The 22,954-nt window shown below is 42.8% G+C and overlaps 1 protein-coding gene across 1 annotated transcript in view; it reads left to right on the top strand.

Moving 5' to 3' along the window:
* Window positions 1-22,954, top strand: part of HCFC2 (host cell factor C2) — a 32,470-nt gene that overhangs the window by 8,933 nt on the left and 583 nt on the right. Inside the window, exons 4-15 of the mRNA XM_015422545.1 lie at window positions 1,525-1,733; window positions 2,793-2,877; window positions 6,689-6,792; window positions 7,564-7,749; window positions 9,657-9,836; window positions 11,323-11,372; window positions 14,456-14,573; window positions 15,312-15,512; window positions 17,289-17,359; window positions 18,852-18,992; window positions 20,686-20,871; window positions 22,069-22,354. Of these exons, the coding sequence (XP_015278031.1) occupies window positions 1,525-1,733; window positions 2,793-2,877; window positions 6,689-6,792; window positions 7,564-7,749; window positions 9,657-9,836; window positions 11,323-11,372; window positions 14,456-14,573; window positions 15,312-15,512; window positions 17,289-17,359; window positions 18,852-18,992; window positions 20,686-20,871; window positions 22,069-22,354 (1,817 nt within the window). The remainder of the gene's footprint in view (window positions 1-1,524; window positions 1,734-2,792; window positions 2,878-6,688; window positions 6,793-7,563; window positions 7,750-9,656; window positions 9,837-11,322; window positions 11,373-14,455; window positions 14,574-15,311; window positions 15,513-17,288; window positions 17,360-18,851; window positions 18,993-20,685; window positions 20,872-22,068; window positions 22,355-22,954) is intronic.

Raw genomic sequence — 22,954 nt, 5'->3', positions numbered from 1 at the left:
AAACTGCTGTTTAGAAATTTTGGAAGACTGTGGTAATTATGTTAATGAAATGCTGGGTAGGGAAATACCTTTTGAACCAAAATTAATTCTTTTGTGTTTTTTGAGAGGTTATGTGGACAATTCAGATTTGGAATTAGTACTAAGTTTATTTACAGCAGGAAGGATGGTTTTTGCAATAAACTTAAAAAAACCAGAATCACCAATTATCAGTGAGTGGTTTAACAAGATTTGGCTTATTGCACTATTATCTAAATTAACATGCTATCTATCAGAGGGCTAGTAGGATTAATTCTATGGAACCTGATTGATTTACTAAATATTGAATATTCATTTTTTTCAGAATGAAAAATATATCCATTTGCTTATTACAGTTTCTTGTAAAAGTACTGGAGAATTTGTTTTGTGTATATATATGTATATGTACTGAGTATATGTTTGTATTAAAATAATAATAATAATAAAAAACCTGCTGTTTAGAATCAAAAGTTGTATTTTTGTCCATTACCATTAAGAATGTTATGTTTCTGAAACACTGGTTGATCATTTTGATATACACTATCCAGATAAAATGTGGCTTTAGAAAATTCACATTGATCTACTGAAAGTTATGACATTGGAGAATCTCTCCTCCCATAAATTATTACAGGTTATACAATTAATTACTTGTAGCCCAACCTAGCCTTAGAAGTCAGGATAGGTTATAAGATGCTAATAATTCTACCTGCTTTTGCCCTGTCTATAACACACAAGGCCAGCTTGAATGGAATGTCTTTCCATGCTCCTGGAAGACACTTTGGCAGCATTCTGACATCATGAGGCACAGGTGTTTGTACGTGATTTGCACAAATTCATTGATTGACAGTGCTCCCCTCATGCATGGAGTGTGCCTGAAGGCCCTAATTTGCTATCATGTCCAAATGTAGGAGAAACTGAGTTCGTTCCTTCATCCCCTCCACAATTCAAAATTAAGATCCAGGGCTCTTTTTGTAGAAAAAGCCCAACAGGAACTCATTAGCATAATAGGCCACACCCAACAGCAGAAACCCATTAGCATATTAGGTCACACCCCTGACAGCACAGCTCATTAGCACATTAGGCCGCATCCCCATGTTACCAGAAGTGTGGTTATCCAGCCACACCCACCTTTTGCTTCTTATTCTGTTTACCTTGTTTGTTGTCAAAACGCCAGGGCTTTTTTTGTAGCAGGAACTCCTTTGCATGTTAGGCCACACACCCCTAATGTAGCCAATCCTAATGAGTTCCTGCAGTTGGGTGTGGCCTATTATGCTAATGAGTTCCTGCTGGGTGTGGCCAACTTGGGAGCCAGCCGGAACTCCGTTCCTGTGCGTTCCTGCCCCAAAATAGCCCTGACTTAGATTACACTGAGTTTTAGAATCACAGTTTGAGGAAGGAAAATGAACTTTCTTTATCAAGTTCAATAAAACTTTCAATAAAAGATTTCTCTACAGTAGTTCCAGAAAATTTGATGATTCTCTCTTCCATATTTCTTCAATTTTGCATCAGGTACCTGAATGACTTCTATGAATTGGAGCTTCAGCATGGTTCAGGAGTCACGGGCTGGAGCATTCCCGTGACTAAAGGGGTGGTACCGTCTCCCCGAGAATCTCACACAGCCATTATATACAGTAGAAAAGACTCTGGAAATCCAAAGATGTTTATTTTTGGAGGCATGTCTGGCTGTCGACTTAATGACCTCTGGGAGCTTGATATAGGTGAGTACAATTAAATGGCCAGTGAAATGTTGCTGCTGTTGGTACACTGAAGAGTAGCTAGTTATTATGGATTTGCAGTTTAATTGCAGTTTTTACAGGAACTTGGTATGCAGCCAGCTTCAACTTCATCTTAGGACTGTTTCACACATTACATAGTGGCATACCTAGATTTGCTACTGTTTGTATTTTCAGGTGAGAGCTATAGTTAGCCCTGACACTCTGATGTGTGTCCCAGTATTGGTGCCACATTTTCAGATATCTATTTATTTGATGTATTCACACTTAATGTTTGAAGAGGTCTTTATTCAGTGGAATTAAAATATACTAATTATAAATATATTATATGTTATATTAATGCCCATCACAACAACCACCTGTGGGAAGCTGAACTGATTTTTCAGGAATGTGTGAAACATTCAGCAATACTCTGATAATGAAATAACTTTCTATTACATTAAAACGTGTATTCAGGTTTAAAAGGAAGTTGCAGTGGCTTGGTTTTAAAATTTGTTCTACTCGCTGCCATCTCAGCTTAAAATCTTCAACATTTCACAAGTAGAATTTAGGCAGATGTGTTATCACTAGTTAAAGTCCATGTGCCTTCCTTAAATCTTGTAAACATCTACACAAAGTCAATGAAGCTGGTGCCTGGAGATTAATTTTGCACTCTGGATGCAAGTCTTCTTAACCTCTATGGGTGTCAGTTTCAAAAAAGTGTGGATGTTCCACTGCAAGTGCAGAAAAGACGTTTTGGTTTTCGAATGTTGTTCTGTTCAATAGCTATGAATAATTGCATGTGTGCGTATGATATGAGTGCGTGCGTGTGATATTTGTGTTTGCATTTTTCTGTGTTATTCGCACATTTTATAAATAATGTTTAGTGCCTGTAAATGTGTATTTCAGAAGGCTCATGTGATCTTCCTTATTTACCTTTTGAATCTATGCATGCATAGTTTCCTGAATAATGCCTTGCGCATATAGCTTGTTATGGTGTAAGTCAGAAATGTTCACAGCAGTCATCCTTCAACATGCTTTCTTTTCCTGTTTTCCCCCCAATAGAAACAATGACCTGGTCGAAACCAGAAACTAAAGGGACAGTGCCACTTCCCCGTAGTCTTCATACAGCCAATGTAATAGGAAACAAGTATGTCTGTTGTTAAAAGCTCATCTATAGAAAGGTACACCTAGTAGGAGAATGTTACTCTAGTGTCTGTATCTAGGGATCTTGCCTATGTCCATCTCTTAGCCTTATAAAAACCTGTACTACATACTGAAGTTCTTAGCTGTGGAACTTTAGAAGCCAAGTTGTACTCTTTGTATTTGGGTGAAGAGTTCAAAATGTCTAGTTTTGTTTTGTGGTTTTTGATGGAAACATTTCATTTTCTTCTGTCACTGTGTGAACTGGATGGAAAGCCTAAATAGTCTTTTTTTAAAGTAAATCCTTCTAATAATTTCCAGAGCTGTGCTTTTGTACTTGAATAAAAACAATAATGTACAAGGTGGTGTTAGAAAAGAAGTCTTCTCTAGTTCATAGTTTCCATACTACACGATGTTAAGAAAAAAACAGCATCTTTAAGTATTAAATATTCTAGAAGCTACAGTTTATTAGCTGAAATAAGGATGTTTTATAGTAGGTAAGAACTTTGATAAGTACATTTTATTGCTACTAGTACTCCATTAAACTCTTACAAAGCACCAACCATAGTCGTATGTAGATGTTCAGCAGTGTACCAGTGAGGATCAAGATTTGGACTACCCTTCTCTACCATGTCCTTGTGACTACCCAACTCTGTCTCTTCTAGTACCCACCTATTCATTATATGAGCTAGATCTGAGGTGCTGCTGAATCTAGTTCTTCTACTGCAGACCGTAACAGCTACTCTCCTGAAATCATGCATTATACATCACCTGGTATTTTTGACCACTGTGTGACAGAGTGTTGGACTGGATAGGCCATTGGCTTGATCCAACATTGGCTTCTCTTATGTTCTTATGTCATACTTTCATAGAGACCTCTGCTAGTATGGTGTGGTACTGGAGCAACAAGTAGGGCTTTAAATCTCCACTACTGTGTAGTTACTTTCGTGACTTTGGGCCAGTCCCTCTCTCTCAGTCTAACCTAGGTTGTTATGAGGGAACAAATGGAGGTTTGGAGAACATGTATACCACCATGAGCATTCTGTATGAGGAGATTATATGACTAGATAGATATAGAGTGCAGTATGCGTAGGCCTAACCCACATGATCAGTACATGAGTTATACAAACACTGTGTTCAATGTATGGATGTCACATAAGTCCAGGAGCTGCCTGGGCAGGATCTTGATCTTCCCACTGGTTGTGGCTCAACCATCTGTCTAGAGTGCTTATTTATGATGCCAAGGATGAATTATGCTATGAGGGCCCTGTCCACTTCCCTCCCTCAGGGGTAAGATTTTCCCTCCATTTTTCTTTCCCTTTCTGACTGAGCAGCCCTAGTGGTCTGTTTTCTTCTTTCTTGAAGCACTTTGGCTGTCCCACCCTGCATATGATATTTTACTGGTGGCTCAGACCAGGAACCTGAGGGAAGGGTCAGGATCGCCCTTTAAATTAAGCCACTGAAAATGGCACTTGAGACATTTTAAAATTCAAAATTAACTAAATATTTTATTCAACATAGAGGGGAAAGGGCAGGTGAAATCAGAGGCTGAGATTTTTGAGGTAAAACCAGTACATGTACAGGCTTTAGTTCTTATGTTTCAGGCTAATGAGAGTTTCTTAAGCATTTTCCAGTGACATAAATCTTTAGGTTGAAAGGCTTTTGTTCCAATACTTTCCCCAATGACTTCAGTACACTTTCTTTTAATATTTTCTGACTCTTTTTGTTTCCAGAAGGCTGGTACACTCCTTTCAGTACCCAAACCCCTTCTTTTGAAACACCAGTACTTGTCTTGAGTTTTTAACTGACTCGGAAGGTCTGCAAAGGCAGTTTCTAACCACACCAGACTAGGGATCTCTGTACTCTTCAGAGATAACTCCCTTTTTGACTGGGTAGGGAATTTTCTTCTCTCTTTAGAAGATCTATCCCCTTTCCTTGGCCTGAATGGGAGTCCTTGCCTACTTCCCAAACTTCCTTGATAACTTTCCCCCCAGTTCTGTGTTAAACTCCTCTCAACTAAAGGAGAAATCTGACTGAAACTCTCCTCAGCATGCAGCTATCTCAAGTCTCTCTCTGCTCAGTTGATGCTAACCAATCAGATTGCTTGGAGCAGCCTGTCAAGGCCCTCTGTTTCTGTGAAGAATTAAACCTTCACAGTTCTTCAGCCATTTGTACAGCACTTCTAAGCTTTTAAAAAGTGCAGTCTGTCACAGATGCCTTATAAACCCCATTAACATAATGGAAACCTAGCATCTGTATTCTCTAAGGTGATTGAAATGTTTACATTGTTAAGATCAGTGGCAGGGCTGTGCATTGCACGTCACCTTTTCATACATGTTTTATCTCGCTTTTATGTTGAACTCCCTCTGTTCAAGGAACTGAACAGGTGATAACTTCAGTAATGCAACAGCATTTCATACCTTCATATCATTTAGATGGCCCTTGCTAATGCTCTTTGGTTATAACCATCATCTGTTGGTAGTTATACTCAACAGCTTTGTTAAAGGTGAATATTTTAATAGTTGTTAATATATTATGTAATACATTACAGTGCCTAAATTTGGTAGCTATACATGATTTTTTAAAAACCCTGTGGCTGCTTACTGAGGCTTACAGGTAACCACATGGGGAAATGGTAATCGGGAGCATCCATCCACCTAGGAAGGGAAACTCAGCCATGTCACCTCACCTTCCTATTAGGAGTTGTGTTCGCAGAGGTGTTATTCAGCTGTCTTATCATGGGGTGGATTGCACTCAAAGACAGCCTTACCACATGAATGCTTACCGCAGTGAGCAGCCATGTGATAGAATTGTGTTGAAATGGTTTTGTGTGCAAATGCTAAATAGTTTTGCTGATTGACAGATACAGTTTTTAATTTTGGGATGACCAGTTGTTATGACTTGCAGTCAGTTCAGGCATACCAAATTCCCCTCCGATCAGTGAAATCTGGTGTTCTCAGCTGTTTCTGGTAGACACAGCATAACTTTTTTCTAGGGAGCATGAAAGAGGTGAACGAAGGACAGCTGCAGCTTCAGCTGCCTTCCTCTTCACTTGCAAAGGGCTGCTTCTGAGCTTTAGATGCCTGGAGGAGTTCAGAGCACCTTCTTGCTCCTGGTACACGTGGAAGGAGGTCTCTGCATGGCCTGAAGTTTTGGCTCTGCCCATCTGTGCTTTTCAAAAACTGAAGGAAACAAAATTTTGTGGAAACAAAATTCAGGGTGAGCTGGTAGGAAAGAAGCTGGGGCAAGCAGCTCAACCCCCCCCCCCCCTACAGCCAGGGCTAGCTATCCCAGCCATATCTAAGTCTTGTTTCATTTATTTGTACCCTTTCTGCTAGTGTTGCAGCAGTTTCAGTTTGTTTTTGAAGGGCATTCATAGCATGAGTCATTTCTGATTTTATGACACACTCCATAAAATGCTTATGAGGAAAACTCCAGATTCTGCCATGGGGGTATTTGTATTAATAGTATTTTAACATATCTTGTTTTTTACAGAGTAACATCTGAGGCAACTGTTACAATGTAGTGTGTTTTTAATGACTTCCAAGAGATTATGGCAGTGATCTGGCAAGCAAATAGCTCTCTCCCCAGTTTTATGGGCTGTCTTTTAAATTTTCCAGAGCTCCTTCATGCAACAGCTTTCAGTATGGTATGGGGGAGGGAATAAGGCTCCCATTTAAATTAGTAAAGGTAAGGGCAAAACAATATGTAATAGTCTGAGAGATGAATGTAATAAACTTTGGAAAATAAATGTGGTTGTCTTTTCTCCTGCCCTCTCCTCTCCCTTCCCCTGCTTCCCGGTACCCTCACATTTGCAGAATGTACATTTTTGGTGGGTGGGTCCCACAGAGCACAGAAGATAATATCTCTTCTCAAGACGGTGAATGGAAATGTACTGGCTCATTTTCTTACCTAAATCTAGGTTGGTGAACCTGCATTTTTGTTAATATGAATATTCAGGTGTCATTTTGGAGTGGCAAACACACAGAGTTGGATTTAATGATTCCCTTCTGGCAAGAGAGGAATCTTCCAATGGAGGGAGAAAGATCCCTTCCTCCGAAGAAGATTCCATGCTTTCCATCAGTAAACCATTGGATCCAATCCACGGTCCTTAAAAATGGTAGGAAGTTATAACTTATTTTGTTCCAAGAATTGTACTTGTGCTTCAGATAAATAACTGGCACTACATGGTTACAAAGGAATTGGGGGGGGGGGAATTAAGATGAAACCAATAGCAAACTGAAAGCAACACTAAAAGCTACAACACTCACACAAGACGTAAAATACAAAATAACCTGATGGACCCTTGAGATCATATGAAATAGACTTTAAGGCTACCTAGTTAGAATTCAAAACTTTACAAATTTGCTTTGAGTCCACAAGTCAGCCAAAACATTGCAATGTGGGCTCTTTTTGTAGCAGGAACTCCTTTGCATATTAGGCCACACACCCCTAATGTAGCCAATCCTCCAAGAGTTTACAGAGCTCTTCTTACAGGAGCTACTGTAAGCTCTTGGAGGATTGGCTACATTAGGGGTGTGTCGCTTAATATGCAAATGAGTACCTGCTACAAAAAGAGCCAGTCGTTCCTGTTTTATAGGCAGCAACGTTAAGTGACATGTCAATCGAGTTCTCACTTTTGAAAATAGTCAATATATTAATCCTCCAGTTTTGATCCTGTTTTATTTCCTAGATACCACAGAATGGGTAGGCCTAATTTCTGATTGTCAGGAAGATAAAAATAACTTGCCAGGCCCGAGAGCTGGCCACTGTGCTGTCGTCATTGGTGCTCGCCTGTATATATGGAGTGGCAGAGATGGTTACCGTAAGGCCTGGAACAATCAAGTTTGCTGCAAAGATCTTTGGTATCTAGACACTGGTAAGTGACAGGCATAACTTTGACACCATTGGCCATTATTGGGGTGCATCTAATTTTCAGACCCTTTTGAGAATCTACCATTGAACATCTGAAATTTTTAAGATCCTTATTCTCGGTCTCCACTTTTAGAGAGATACGTGAGTATGGAAATTATTATCATCATCGTTTTCATATAGAAATGTCCTTTTGGTGGTCTTCAGCCTTTCCGGGTCCAGACTCACATTTAACTCCAAGTAGCAGCATGCCTTGCAGTCTCATAATGGGGAAATCAGGACATAGGAAGAGCTCAGTAGCTCAAGCCCAGGACAGGTCAGTAGACCAAGAAAACCATGGACAAGAAATACAAGCTGTGCATCAGGAGGTGCACTGTAGTGAGGGAGAGGCTAGGACAAGACATCTAAGAGACATGCACCATTTCCCTCACCTGCAAGACCGTTCTCTTGCTTCCTCCAGTTCTTCCCCTACCTAGCCTGCCCTTCACACACACACCCATCGAGTGCTCCTTGCCCATGGTTGTAGCTCCGAGGCTTTTCAACTTACAAAAGACCAGCTGTATCAGGGAGAGAGAGGGTGTTGTACACTGCAAGCCAGGCATGGAGCATTAGAGGACCAACTAAAAGAGCTGGGCAGGCCAGGCTGGGGCAAGAAAGGAATGATAAAGGAGAGGTTTCTCAGGGGACCAGGTTCTGTGCTGTAAGTGTGTGTGGGTGTGTGGAGAGGAGGAGCAGCTGGCTGGCAGGCAGCAGGAGTGCGCTTTGCTGGGAGAGGACATCTCCAAACTTGCCTGTGCTAAAAAGGAGGTCTTCCCTCCCCCCTGTGTGTCCTGTTCTCATGGTCCTGCTGCTCCTCTCAGCTGGTGTGCAAAGTGAGGCAGGAGGTGTGCTCTCTGAGGGTACATGTAGCAACGAGTCCTTCATATAGCAGCAGCAGCAAAACAGTGCCTTTATGGTGACTCATGACTTAGTAGGTGGAGCTTCAGGACCCACCTGATGCGGGTCCCGACCCCTGAGTTGAAGGCTTTACAATGTTAATGATGAAAACAGCCCAAAGAGTTAAAACAGGTTATCAATTGTTTAGATTAAATGTTTTGCCCAAGAGAGAGGCATTTACTGTTGGTCCTAAACATCAGCAGACTAGGGGGAGCCCTTGGTATCTCGGCACTTAAGCTGTAAATGAAAGACTCTCTTTCAGCAGGCCTCCTGAGTTGTTGGCAAAACAAACTTCAGCCACTTCTTCCCAGTAAAAGTTTTGTGATGACACAGAGATACGTATATCTATGTATACAATTTTCTGTCCTGCACTTTCCGTCTAGTTTGTTCAGTGTCCTGTAGGCACGTGCCTGCAGGACAATCTGTAGAAGGGATTAAAAAAAAGAGTTAGGTTTTGCAATTTATGTTAGATCTACCTTGCGTTAAATGCTGTTTTAATGTTTTAAATACTTTGTTCACCACCCAGTAGCAACCCTATTTGGGCAGAAAGGCAGCACAGAAATATTTTAAATAAAATAAATAGCCGCCAGAATGACTTTACCACATTGTAGAACACTCTGCAAGTAGCTTAATGAAATTTTTAAAAACCCCTTTTGAATTGTCTTGAATTCTTCCTTTTCCTGGTACCTTATTGATCTGTATGATTTCAGCTAACACATCCCATTATTAATCCCTTTGGAATCGCTATGTTGTATTGGCCAATAACTGGACTGCATGAGTGGCCAGCCATCTAGGATAGCACTAAAGAGCATCCATTCTAATCACTCAACGCCTCTGATGCAGTCACAGCCTGCTCAAGCAGAGGGCTCAAGACTAAATAAACATTGCATTGGGAAGTCTGAAACATCCCAATGTTTTTATTTGATTTATATCCCGCCCTCCCCGCATGTAATCCGAGCTCACTGTTCTCCTTTTAAGAGAAGCCACCTGCACCATCACAGGTACAGCTGATCAGAGCTACCACCAATTCCTTTCAAGTTAAATGGGATGACGTTCCTACCGTTGAAGGGTATCTTCTTCAGTTAAGTTCTGATACGCCAACACCTACGGCAGCTGAAATACCTATTACTATGGTACCTGAGACACCAAGTGCACAAGGTAATGTCATATGCTCTCTCTTTCTTTCTCTCTCTGTCTCCTCCGCCTCCCTCCCTCCTTCCTTGAGGGTAAAGTTCTTAAAGCTCCCAGAGAACCCTGGGGAGTGGGTGGGGGGATAAAAATGATCAGACGGTATACTGCTGCTTCTCCCTTCCGCCCCATTAAGTTCTGAGGATGGTGCCAAAGATCTAGGGCAGATTGGTCCTTCAGCATGCTGGGCAAGTTCCTGATGGGCTGCTGCCCTGGAAGGCTGCTGCTGCTGGCTGGGTTAATCTGCCCCGATGTCACATTCACCTTGCCCAGTGGCATTTCACATCAGTGGAGTAGGAAACTGGCTACTTCCACTGAACGTCTGCAGTTTCAGTGAGATGTGGGAGAAAGGGGAGGTGCTGACTCTGCAACAGATGGGGAAAGATCTGTGCCTTCCATCAGCCACAGGAAAGAAGGAGCCATTCCAAATATGCATGGGGAAAAAATGAATGAGATATCCGTTTTATGACTTGTACATGTTTCAAGTGACGTTATTCTTCAGGAGAAAGAAACTAGAGGTTCTTGGGGAATTGCTTTGAGATATTATATTTTACAGCCACTTCCTTCACACACAAAAAAGGATCATTGTAGTAACTGGCTCCCTGGGTTCTTTACAACTTGCACTGTTATCTGTTCCATTCTTTTATTTCTGCCTTTCTTCTGTCTTTGTCTTTTAATCAAGGGAGGGGGATGGGTGGGGAAACATTGGGAAAATTAACAGTGTTGGTTCTTGCTGTATTCCAGTACTCAGGTAAAAATTTGCAAGAGATGGCACTGCCAGGGTACAACACTGGCATGGACTGTATTAGTGAGCATATGGAGGTGCCTTATACCAAGTCAGACCACTGGTCCCTCTGGCTCAGTATTGCTATTCTGGCTTGCAGAGAAAGAGAGCCAGTTTGGTGTAGTGGTTAAGTGTGCGGACTCTAATCTGGGAAAACCGGGTTCGATTCCCCACTCCTCCACTTGCACCTGCTGATGTGACCTTGGGTCAGTCACAAGCTCTGGCACAACTGTCCTTGAAAAAGAGCAGTTTCTGCCAGAGTTCTCTCAGCCCCACCTACCTCACAGGGTGTCTGTTGTGGAGAGGGGAAGGGAAAGGAGTTTGTAAGACGCTCTGAGACTCCAAGTGAAGGGCGGGGTATAAATCCAATCTCTTCTTCTTCTTCTTCTCTTCTACCACCTGCTTACCTGGCATACTTTTTAGTTGGAGGTGCCACTGAATGTGGGGTCTTCTGTAGGCAAAGAGTATGCTCTGCCATGGAGTTGTCACCACTCCTTGTGCGAGAAACAGCAACAGAGAAAGAAAGTGACCCTTAACTGTGATACAGTAGACTTCCAAGCATCGTAGTGCTTTATGTGAGCGTCTCCTGTTAACTTGTGTTTTACACTTACATGAGAGTTGGTTCTTCCCTGCAGCAGACCTTCCAATTAATGTATATTATCCTTCCTCCAGGAATCAAGCTGGATCTTCGCAGCCAAACTATCAATAAAGTCCCCAACAATGTAAGTATAGACTTGGGAAGAGTAAAGGCTAGGCTCTGGGAGACCCAGGTTTGGATTCCCACTCTGTTATGGAAGCTTGCTGGGTGACCTGAGACCAGTCATACACACTCAGCCTCACAGATTTGTTGTAAGGATAAAATGGAGGAGAGGAGAATGATGTAATCATTCTCTGCTTTGGGTCCCCTACATTGGGAAGAAAGGCAGGGTATAAATGAGGTAAGGAAGTAAATAAATAAACAGTAGTTTTCTATGTATTTCTAATAAATTATGTGTTGATTGATCTATGTGATGTCTCGCAAATAAATCAAATTAAGAACTTGAAAGGTTACATGGATTAGGGGGCCCAATGTTAAAATCAATAAATGTACAACATAAATATTACAAATTATCAAAACTACATGTATTTATTACAAATTAGTTTAAAAACAATTCTAGGCCCAATTATAGTTTCGATTAAAATTACAAATCATACAGTGTGCACAATAGGGACCCTAAAACAGACGTGTTTAGGCCTACTGGCCTTCTTCAGTGGTCATCTATTGCAATACTAATATTAATCCATATTGGACCAAGTGAAAAGTAGGCAATGGTATCCTGTATATAAAAGCCCAACGTATTGGCACTTTCTGGCTCTCGCATTGACTGTGCTGTGAACTCCATCAGCCATTGGCCCATCAGCTGCCACTCAAGAGTACTCGCGTGCCATTGGTTGGGTGCTGGGTCCGCTCCTTTCCCCCATCCACTGCCAGCTTGCCTACTTCCCTTTCTGAATAAACTGCCAAAATGGCTGTCTCTTCTGACAAAGATGCTTCTCCTGCTTGGCTCCTCCATGGCTGGCTGACTACTGAGGTGAGCTACCGGCCCTCAAACCATTCTCTTATCTTCCTGCTGTAAGGCTAACTTTCCCCTCAGTGGCTGTTAATAGGCAACCAAGCTTGGTTCTGTCAGTAAAAAGGCAAAGGCAGGAGGCCCTTTCCAGGTCTACTTTGGCCTTTGTGGGAAACTCATTGGGGCCAGTCCTGACTAGGATTGCCAGCTCCAGGTTGGGAAATTCCTGGAAATTTTGTGGTGGAGTCTACAGAAGCCAGAGTTTGGGGAGGGGAGAGACCTCAGCTGAATAGAATGCCATAGAGTGCACCCTCCAAAGCAGTTATTTTCTCCTGGGGAACCATTGCTGCCAATCTCCAAGTGAGAGCTGGAGATCACTCAGAATTAAAACTGCTCTCCAGATGGCAGAGTTCAGCTCCCTTTAAGAAAACAGCTGTTTTGCATGGTGGACTCTGTGTCATTATACCCTGCTGAGGTCACTTCCCTCCTACTTGGTTCCCCACTGTGGAGAAAGACCGTACTTTTCCTAGGTAGAGGCTGCGGGGGGGGGGGAGATGGAAAGCTGAAGTCAGAGGGGCAGATAAAGGTAAGTAGATGGTTGGCTGGGAAGGAGATAGGGTTGCCACCTCCAGCTTGGGAAATTCATGGAGATTTAGGGGTGGAGCCTGGAGAGGGTTGGGTTTGAGGAGAGGTGAGACCTCAGACAGGTACACTGCCATAGACTCCACCCTCCAAATCAGCCATTTCCTCCTGGGGAACAACTGTTGCCAATCTCCAGGTGAGGGCTGGGGATCACTCAGAATTACAACTGCTCTTCAGATAGCAGAGATCACTTCCATTGGAGAAAACGGTAGACTCTGTGTCATTATACCTTGCTGAGGTCGCCACAGCAAATTGATGCTGAGTGCCCAAGGCTGGGGCACCCACCTAGAGCTTCTTTCTAGAGCTCGTTGTATTTATTTCCACAATGTGCCTTATTCCTAGTAATGCATAAGCCTCAAGGGATATCACTTTGTGTCCAAATCAGGTACATATAACCAAAATGATATTTCAGTTGTGTACCCCCCTATTTTGGTCCAGAAAATTCATTTCTAAAAGCAAATGTGCACATTGTATGATTTGTAATTTTAGGAATGCTGAGCCTGACTTAAATTATATAATTTTATTTTGTAAATAAGGAGGTAGCTGCATTCTATTGTCAATATCCTGGCAATAGTGGTGATTGGCTACTCAAGTAAGAGGATCATCAGCTCTTGATAAAGAGGTTTCTTGAAATGGTCACTATCAAATGTCCATCGAGTTTTTGGATCCGTTCCAGCTGTTGTTGTAATGTCTTTAGTTTAATACAATCCTCGTTAAGTGAATAGCTAAGCAGCATGGAGATAACCTGAAGAAGTTTGGTGTGTCGCGACTCGCTAACTTTAATTTTCACTACAGAGGACTTCTAAGGACACTTTGTTATATTATTTTGAGATGGACCCAATGCAAGTTTGAATTGTCAAGTATCTTTGATACATTTTCATTCCCTTTGATATGAGTTTGAGATGGATGATATTAGATATCTTAGGACAGTAAATTAAACACTTTGATGTGTTTTTTCTACTTCATTTATTGTTAAATGTATTCAATTCATGGCTTATAACATAGACATTTTCTGAGAATTTCTTCGCGGTATTTTGGTTAACTGTATATACTGTTAATTTCCGTGAGCCCTTTATATTTATAAACCATCTACTGTGCAGCATTCGCCTTTTGCTACTCGGTGCCAATTTCCTCACATTATATAAGGATACTATAGTATCATGATTGTTTTCCCACAAATTTGTCTTTATTAGGAGCTCGTTGTATTTATTAGGAGCTCGTTGTAGGAGAGAGGAAATGCAGTTTAATCCCTCCTATGCCAGCTGTTCACTTACCCCCCAGGGGGGTTAAAAATATGAGCCCCCGAAGCTACCTGGAGCTGTTTTTCATGATAAAAATGAAAAGAATGAAAAAAATAACCATGGAATCATTTGTGGTTCCATTTTGATACCCAAAGAGATGGAAATTGGCAGCTGAGGGGGCATAAGTGAACTCTACCAAAGCCTCTCCTGCAGCCTCCTCTGGGGAGGATCCTTTGGCTGTGTTTGAGTGAGTAGCTGGAGGTATAGGATGAGGAATGCTTTTAGGTTTGGTCTTGTGCTGAAGGCCAGGTGGAAAACCATAATTATTATTAAGTAATCCCTGTTATTTTTTTTGTCCCTCCTCCCAACTAGGTGCAGATTTCCATTTCAGAAACTAAAGCCAAGATCACCGAGCCTGAAAATGCAAAGAAAAATAATTTAATTTCCAAAGAGTCCATTGCCCCTTTATGTCTGCCTGCTAGCACTTTAGGTAAGAAGACTGCGTGGCCGCATGGGAGCGTGGCTGTGAGATCTGCTGCAGAATGTGTGCTGGTGTTTGCCGTTTACTAACCGAAATGCCAGCCAGCGCTGTGGCTTCAAAGAGGTCTGCTGAAAATGATGCTGGCAGATGGGTTTGTGGGAATGTAGTTGTGTTCTTGATACTCGTGAGAAGGGAATATGGTCTGTCAAACTAGGCAATAAGAGAGATTTAGGAAGAGATTCTGCATAGGGGAAGACGGGAAGGGATGGAGCCATGAGATGAATCTCTTGCCAGTTTGGTGAGAGCCAGTTTGGAGTAGTGGTTAGGAGCGCGGACTCTAATCTGGAGGAACTGGCTTTGATTCCCCACTCCTCTACAGGCAGGTGCTGGTGTGACCTTGCGTCAATTAAAGCTTCTTTCAGAGCTGTTCTCTCACGAGCAGTTTCTGTCAGAGCTCTCTCAGCCTCACCTACCTCACAGGGTGTCTGTTGTGGGGAGGGGAAGGGGAAGGAGATTGTAAGCCAGTGAGACTCCTTCAGGTAGTGAAGGGCGGGGTATAAATCCAGTCTCCTCTTTTCTTCTCTTCCTTGGGATTCCTTGCCAGCTGCGGTTGGTGGGTACTTTGTACATTATCCAGCCATGCAATGCACGAGTGTAAAGGGGGCGACTAATTCACATCTCCTTTAGAGAAGCTCTGAAAGCTTGCTCTTACTTTCAACTTTTTTCCTCTCTGCTTCCCTTTTCCAGGTCCGCAAATCTCAGCCAATGTAAATGAATTACTTGACTTTGAAACGAGAACTGCAAAATCTGACCCTTCTGTACCCACTGTTGTCTCCACTGCACAAAATATGGTAACCCAGCAGGCTGTTAAAACTGAATCCTCCAATACAAATGGAGCAATTGTAAAAGATGATACTTCGCTAACAACAGTCAGTTCAAAACCTGAAGGTTTGAAATGTTTCACATACTGTATTTTGAGCCGTGTGTGTGTGTCTCTCTCTCTCTCTCTCTCTCTCTCTCTCTCTCTCTCTCTCTCTCTCTCAGATCATCAGATTTGCTTCTTCCACTGTGATTGGTGATTTTCTCTTTCTTGCATAGAGCCCAGTTAGACATTCACCCCAGGAGATATAGGTGTTGACAAGATATTTGGCAGTTGGAATCTCCATGCCTTTGTCTGCCTGCCTTTTAGGAAGAAAATTGTCCTTTAGAACAGGGGTCCCCAACCTTCTTGAGCCTGTGGGGACATTTGGAATTTTAGCACAGCAAGGTGGGCCCAGCAACAAAATAGTTGCCATAACCTGGCTGCCATAGGAGGTGGATCCAGCCACAAAATGATTGCCCCAGCTTAACTTCAGTAACACAGTGTAGATCCTTGTGCTGTGGTGGCAGCTGCTGCCAAAGCAACATTTTAAAAATCTACACAGCCAATCTGGGAAAAGCCTTGCTGGGAAAAAGCCCTACCTGGAAACCCGCACTTCCTAAAAATACTTGGCCAGAAAAGGTGTCGGAGGGCACCATGTGCCCATCGGCACCACGTTGGAGACCCCTGTGTTAGAGAGTGTTTCATTCTGAATAGAACTGTTACTTCTTGAGGCCCACTTTTTGAGCTTTGTTTTTGAAAAATATTTTAGAAATTGCCCTTGTTCAGATTATTTTTCTTTCTTAATTGGAAGTGTTAGCCCTTTGGTTAACTGCCATTTTGTGGACTGCTGTTGACTTCCTTGGTGATCTCTGATAGATATGTGTGAAACGAGCAGTTTGTTATGGGCTCAGTGTGGACAGTGTCCAAGGAAGACACTTCATTTTGGTGGAAGGTGTTATCTACAAGGATATCTTTCTTTTTCTTGGAAACCTCTTTCATGTTGTCTTGAACTGTCATTCAGTATTTTCTGTACAAATGCCGTGCAAACTTAATTTTCTCCGCTCATGTTGGGTTTAAATTTCAATTAAAGCTACTTTCAAGTTCTTGCACAAAATACTTACCTGGACCATTTTGTTAAGCACTTTTACTTTAAACCACCAAAACTAACAACATCTACTTGCTCAATCTATATTATACCTGTATTTGTTGAGTCCATGCACTCCTTTACAAACTTCATTTCAGCTATTTTTAGGGATGGGCACAAACCACATTTTTTGCAGTTCAGTTTGTGTTTCATGATTCGTATTGGTTTATGAGCCATTTAAAGTATAAACCCCTGGCTTTCTGCTCCCTGTGACTTTTCATGGGGAGCAGAAAGCAGAGTTTAAATGGTTCCAAGCCATTTAAACCAAACAGCTGAACAGTTTTTCGTGAAATCAAGGGTAAACCTCTGCTTTCTGCTCTTTGTGAACCGCCATGAACTGCCACGAACTGCATTAAAATTTGTGGAAGTGTGTAGCAGTTCTTCAGTTTGCGAACATTGCTTCACAAACCATGAACCGGCCAAAATTCATTATGAACTTTAGTTTGTCAGTCGGTTCATGCCCATCTCTAGCTATATTTATTGACTTCAGCCAATGGGTTGGATTTTCCCAGTCCTATTCCTTTACCTGTGGCACTGTGCAAGGAGCTCTTCACCTGAAGCAGCATGTTGTGTTTATATACTTGTACCCGATATTGACATATTAGTTTTTGCTAATGATTTTTTTTTTAAAAAAGATCTTTGATATCTGTAGTACATTTGAACACTAGCCATAAAAAGCTTTGCTGACAGTTGTTTTTAAATGTCATTTTGGCTTTAGTTAACGAGACTGCAGCACCTTCAGGTAGAATTGTCTCTGTTGGCCCTGATGATTCATCTGTACAATTGCCAGTAAGTATGGGATACTTTCTGGTTTAATATAGTCAGTATGGCATATTGTATTCATATATGTTTCATCTTGGGAAGTCATGCTTTATTTAAAGTATAAAAACCATTGTGATGCAGAACGCTAAGAGAAGTGCTGTGGCTTGCTAGTAGAGTACATGCTTTGTCCCTGACATCTCCACTTAAAAGAAGACTCCTCTTCCCCCCCCTTTTGGTGAGTATTTTGGTATTCCTTGGTATTTTGGTATTCCCCCCTTTTGGTAGTATTCCTTGGAGGTCTCCCTTCCATGTACTTGACAGGGTTAAGAACATAAGAGATGCCAATGTTGGATCAGGCCAAAGGCCCATCCAGTCCAACATTCTGTATCACACAGTGGCCAGAAATACCAGTGCCATCAGGAGGTCCACCAGTGGGGCCAGGACATTAGAAGCCCTCCCACTGTTGACACCCCCCCCCCAAAGCACCAAGAAGACAGAGCATCACTTGCCCCAGAGTCCCTATCTATACCTTGTGGCTAATAGCCACTGATGGACCTCTGCTCCATATGCTTATCTAATTCCCTTTTGAAGCCGTCCATGCTTGTAGCCGCCACCACTTTTGTGGGTTGGCCCTGCATAGCTGCTGAGATCTGACAAGATCGGGCTAGCCTGGCTATCCAAGTCAGGGCAAAGGAAGACTTTTCTGTTGTGGCCCCGGAGTACTGCCGTCATAGTACGTAGTGCTGAGCTGCCCTGGATAGCTCAGGCTAGCCCAATCTCATCAGATCTCGGAAGCTCAGCAGTGTTTCCTCAGCAGAGTTTCAGCTATGCTGAGTTAGTGGGAGGTATCTCACTGGGTTTTAGCCTCTGGCTCACAGATTCTTGTCTTAGCTCAGGAAGGATGGCTCTAGAGCAAACGAATTTATGCAGTAGCCAAAATCGCTTGCTCACAACTTTAATGCCAGTAGCTCACAAAGTAGAATTTTTGCTCACAAGACTCCACAGCTTAGAGAGAGCATTGCTGGTCAGTATTTGGATGGGAGACCACCAAGGAATACCAGGGTTATGATGCAGAGACAGGCAATGGCAAACCACCTCTGGACGTCTCTTGCCTTGAAACCTTACGGGGTCGCCATAAGTCAGCTGAGATTTGATGGCACTTCCCACCATCAAATGGACCCACTGGGCTTGCCTGGCATCAGCTGTGGACTTGCGGGGAGGCCTTTGGTGGCAAGCCATTTCCTCTCAACGAGACCCACAGCAGTAATACTGTGCTGTACTACCGGATGGTTCTAAGAATTGCTAAGAAAATATTTAAAGTACTTTGAACACTTGAAATATGCTTTAAAGTGTTGTCAGGGTGATAATCTTGCTACTGAACATGTCTGACATTATGATATAATCACTGCTTTTAAAAAAAAAAATCCTTCCCTTTTGCTCAAACATGAGTAACTCAAGTTTTGTGGGTAGTAGTTGTATAGAACCCATACTTTAATTAAAATTTCCCCATAAACAACAGAAAACTTCTCCACAGAGGCAAAATGCAAGAGTGAGAGGACGAGAACGAAGATGGTATGATGTTGGCTTTTTTCAAAACAACAGTGCTTTGGTGAACCAGTTCTATTTGCTGCCAGAAGAAAAGGCCATCCTTTCTAGCAAGGTACTTGTGAATTCTTATACAGAACTATTCTAAAATCATAAAATCATAGAGTTGGAAGGGGCCATACAGGCCATCTAGTCCAACCACCTGTCCAATGCAGGATCAGCCTAGAGCATCCCTGACGAGTGCTTGTCCAGGTGCTGCTTAAAGACTGCCAGTGTCCCCTCTATGATTCTATCCCTAGGGAGGTGGTGAGCTCCCTTTAGCTCACCACCTCCCTAGGTATAGAATCATAGAATCTTGCCTGTCTGTCTTCAACCAGCCCGGTTTGGTGTTCATTTTTCTCTCTCAGCTGTTTTCACCTGTGCTTTCCCCATTATCACCAACTTGCCTCACAGCTGTTACCTGCCTTCATGCTCTTCCTCGCCCTCTATCTCCTACTAAATTATTTTCTTCTGACACCATCCATGGGCATGATCTCAGTGAAGCAGAGAGGGGCTGTGGCTCAATGGGAGAGCATCTGCTTGGCATGCAGAAGATCTCAAGTTCAGTCCCCAGCATCTCCAGTGAAAGGGACCAGGGAGTAAATGATGCAAAAGACCTCTGATTGGAAACTCTGGTGAGCCACAGCCAGTCTGCTTAGACAGTACTGGCCTTGATGGACCAGTGGCTGGATTTGGTATAAGGCAACTTCTTGTATGGGTTCAAGTTAAGCATATATAAATCCCATTGTGATCAGCAGGAGAGATGCCAGTGTGTGTTCAGCACTTCCATTGAAACCAGCTAGTCTTAAATGCACTTGTCTGGATTGTGCTCTGTGGGTCGGATCTTGTAGATCTGTTCTGCTAATGGTGGCACTTTCTTCTGACACAAGGAGGCTTCAGCAGGTGCAAGGCTTGTTGTGCTGGAGGGAAGTGCCTCCATTAGTAAAACAGATCTGTGGGATCCAGCCTCATATATCTTAATGCTGCTGATCAGCTTCACTCACCTGAGTAAAGCCTTCTGAAGGTGTCACTCTGCAAACGGGTAAGATCAGCAATTGCATTCTCCGTGGTGGCCCCACCTTGTGGAATGGGCTGCCTGAGGAGGTCTGCAAGGCTCCCACAAGTCTCACATTCTGCAGAATGATGGGAATCATAGAATCATAGGGTTGGAAGGGTCCTCCAAGGTCATCTAGTCCAACCCCTTGCACAATGCAGGAAATTCACAAATAACCCCCCCCCCCCCAGTGACTGCTGTTCCATGCCCAGAAGATAACAAAAAACCTCCAGGATCTCCAGCCAAACTGGCCTGGAGAAAAATTGCTTCCTGACCCCAAAGTGGCGATCAGCATTTCCCTGGGTGTTCTAAGGTGTTCAGATGTTCGAAGGGAATTAAAACTGTAGTGGAATGGAACTGTCCAGGAGGGCTTCTTTATAATGGGAGTGGTATAATCTTGCTTTTACTGTGTTGTTTTCTGCCTTCGTAATCCCGCTGTACCTTCTCTGGGCAGTTTGTTCACATTGCCTTCTAAATCTGTCATCTTGTCCAGTTGCAGTGTGCTTCTTTCTTCTTGAGTCTCCATCAGAAAGGCAGGCTATAAATAGGATAAATAAATAAGTAGTCACTGTGGAATGAAGGAGAGCCTTGTGGGGTTAAGGGTGCATCATCTGCCAAGAAATAATACACTAGACTTAGGTTCTTTTTCTTATATTAAAACATGCAACAAATTAATAGTCAACATGCTGTTCTTTGTATGTTTTAAATGTTTTAGGTAGAGGATGCAGATGTTCCAAACTACAGTTTACTTAAGAAACAGGATCTTGCTCCTGGCACTTTATACAGGTTCAGGGTTGCAGCAATTAATGGTTGTGGATTAGGCCCCTTCAGTAGAATCAGTGAATTTAAGACCTGCATCCCTGGGTTTCCTGGAGCACCTTCTATTGTCAAAATCAGTAAGGTAAGTCTCTGTTGGGAATGTGGATTTTGCCTTTCTGTGCAGCCACTGGAAGCTCGCTGTCCTTAGTTAAAGCCAGAATATTGGACCCTCCTCATCAAATAAGCTGTTTTAAATCTGAATAAATGAAAGGGAGAAAATCAAAATAAGAAAGTGACTCTGATCTCTTTGAGGATGCTCTGTAATAGCTGAGGAAGGGCTGTAGTTCAGTGGCAAAGCACAAAAAGACTTCTTACAGCAGGTCCCAGGAAAGCACTTTCCCTGCCCCAGACCTTGGAGTGGTGCTGCTAAGGTAGAGAAGGCAATACAGTGGTTTGACAGTAATAAGGCAGCCTCAGATATTCATGTATTTAATGTCTTTTGTAGAGAGAGGATGTGGCTCAGTGGTGGAGCTCACACTTTACTTGCAGAAGATTCCAGATTCAGTCCCTGGTATCTATTCTCCAGTTAAAAGGATCTCAAGTAGCAGGCATCGGGAAAGACCTCTGCCTCGCCCATGGAGAGCCACTGTCCTTCAGGGCAGACAGTATTGAATTGCGTGGACCAGTGGCGTGACAGCTTGTGTTTGAAGCCCAGACTGTATCAGATTTAACATAGTAAAAATCAGCATGAACTATGAGTTGGAAGTTTTCAGTTTAAATCCCAAACTCAGCTTTTAATTCAGTAGATGGATTGAGGCATGCCACCATCTCCACGTCCCAGTCTTGTATTAGGAAACAATGATACTTGTGTTGTTTACAGGGAGGCCATTTGGATTACTGTGATTACATGGTGCACTTGGGACACATTGTTCTAAGTGGGGGTGAGAGTGGCAGCATTTATTTTTCATAGTCCAAGCATAGAACTCCCCAAAGATGAAGAGTATTAACTGTGGCATGTTTCCTACCTAGAGTCTTCTTTCAATCTTCCTTCAGACTAAGGAGTTCTGCTCCAGCATACATGGCCATTCCCACTGAAATTGGGAAGAAGGCTTCACACTTTGTTCACTAGAGTGGCAGGATACATGCCAGTGTCTGTCTGTCTTATTCTCTCTCACTCACTACCAGGGATCATGGCCTGTCCTCAGATATCTCTAGACAAAAGCCTGAGTTCCCAGGAGCACTTTTTACACACTGATTCCGAACCACTTCTCTGTTTCAGGACCGAAGCACTGTCTATGAGGTACACAATTTATCTTTAGTTTCCTCTCCTCCTCCTTAGAGTGCAGATTGTATTCATCTTTCGTGGGAGCCTCCTGTTTCACCTTCAGGAAATATCTTGGAGTATTCTGCCTACCTGGCTATCAGAACCAACCAACTCCACGAAAATCCTAATCAGCTGATGTTTATGAAAATCTATTGTGGTCTTAAGACCTCTTGTACAGTGACTGCTGCCCAGCTTGCAAATGCTCACGTTGATCACACGTCCAAACCTGCCATAGTGTTCAGGATCTCGGCCAAGAACGAGCGAGGATACGGACCAGCCACACAAGTTCGATGGCTCCAAGGTAAAGGGGGTGACACGTTTCGCTTAGATTGTCTGGGAAAGTAGTAGCTTTATCTTCAGATACAGATCTGTCACAAGTAGAGGGCAGATAAAGTTTATGGAAATTTCATTTTTTCATGAAGATACTTTTCTGCCTTTTGAGGAGAAACTGGCTACTGGCATATGGTTGATTTAGGACTCCCTAAGAGCCATTGTCCAGATAATTTACACAACATGGTCAAGCTGTTTTAAAATGCATAAGGTGATTGTGCACTAAAATTGCATAGAGGAGAAAGCTAGGGTGACAGTGGATGTGATCATGTGTCCCTATAGGGAAACTGCACAAGAGCTGGAGGATCGAGAAATTATCTTCTGTTCATTTGGGTCTCATTTGGCTTGGTCAAGTACAGTTTTTCCATGGGTGCAAGGACTTCTGGAGCATAACTTCTTTAGCTCCCCCCCCCTTCCATGGCAGCCCAACATGCTTCCTAAAATCCTGTTCCTGGGGATCCCTCTGCCCAAAAGTAGGATTTCAGAGTGCATTTTGGGCTGCTGCATGAGGGGGCGAAAGGACCTTGTGCTCTGCAGGTGGAAATCCTGGTTCCTACACAGACACTGTTAT

The sequence above is a fragment of the Gekko japonicus genome, unplaced genomic scaffold (assembly GCF_001447785.1).
Source record: "Gekko japonicus isolate JY-2015 unplaced genomic scaffold, Gekko_japonicus_V1.1 scaffold1164, whole genome shotgun sequence".
Lineage (NCBI taxonomy): Eukaryota > Metazoa > Chordata > Lepidosauria > Squamata > Gekkonidae > Gekko > Gekko japonicus.
Note: the sequence above shows the minus strand (reverse complement) of the source record. Positions and strands in the feature narration are given on the sequence as shown.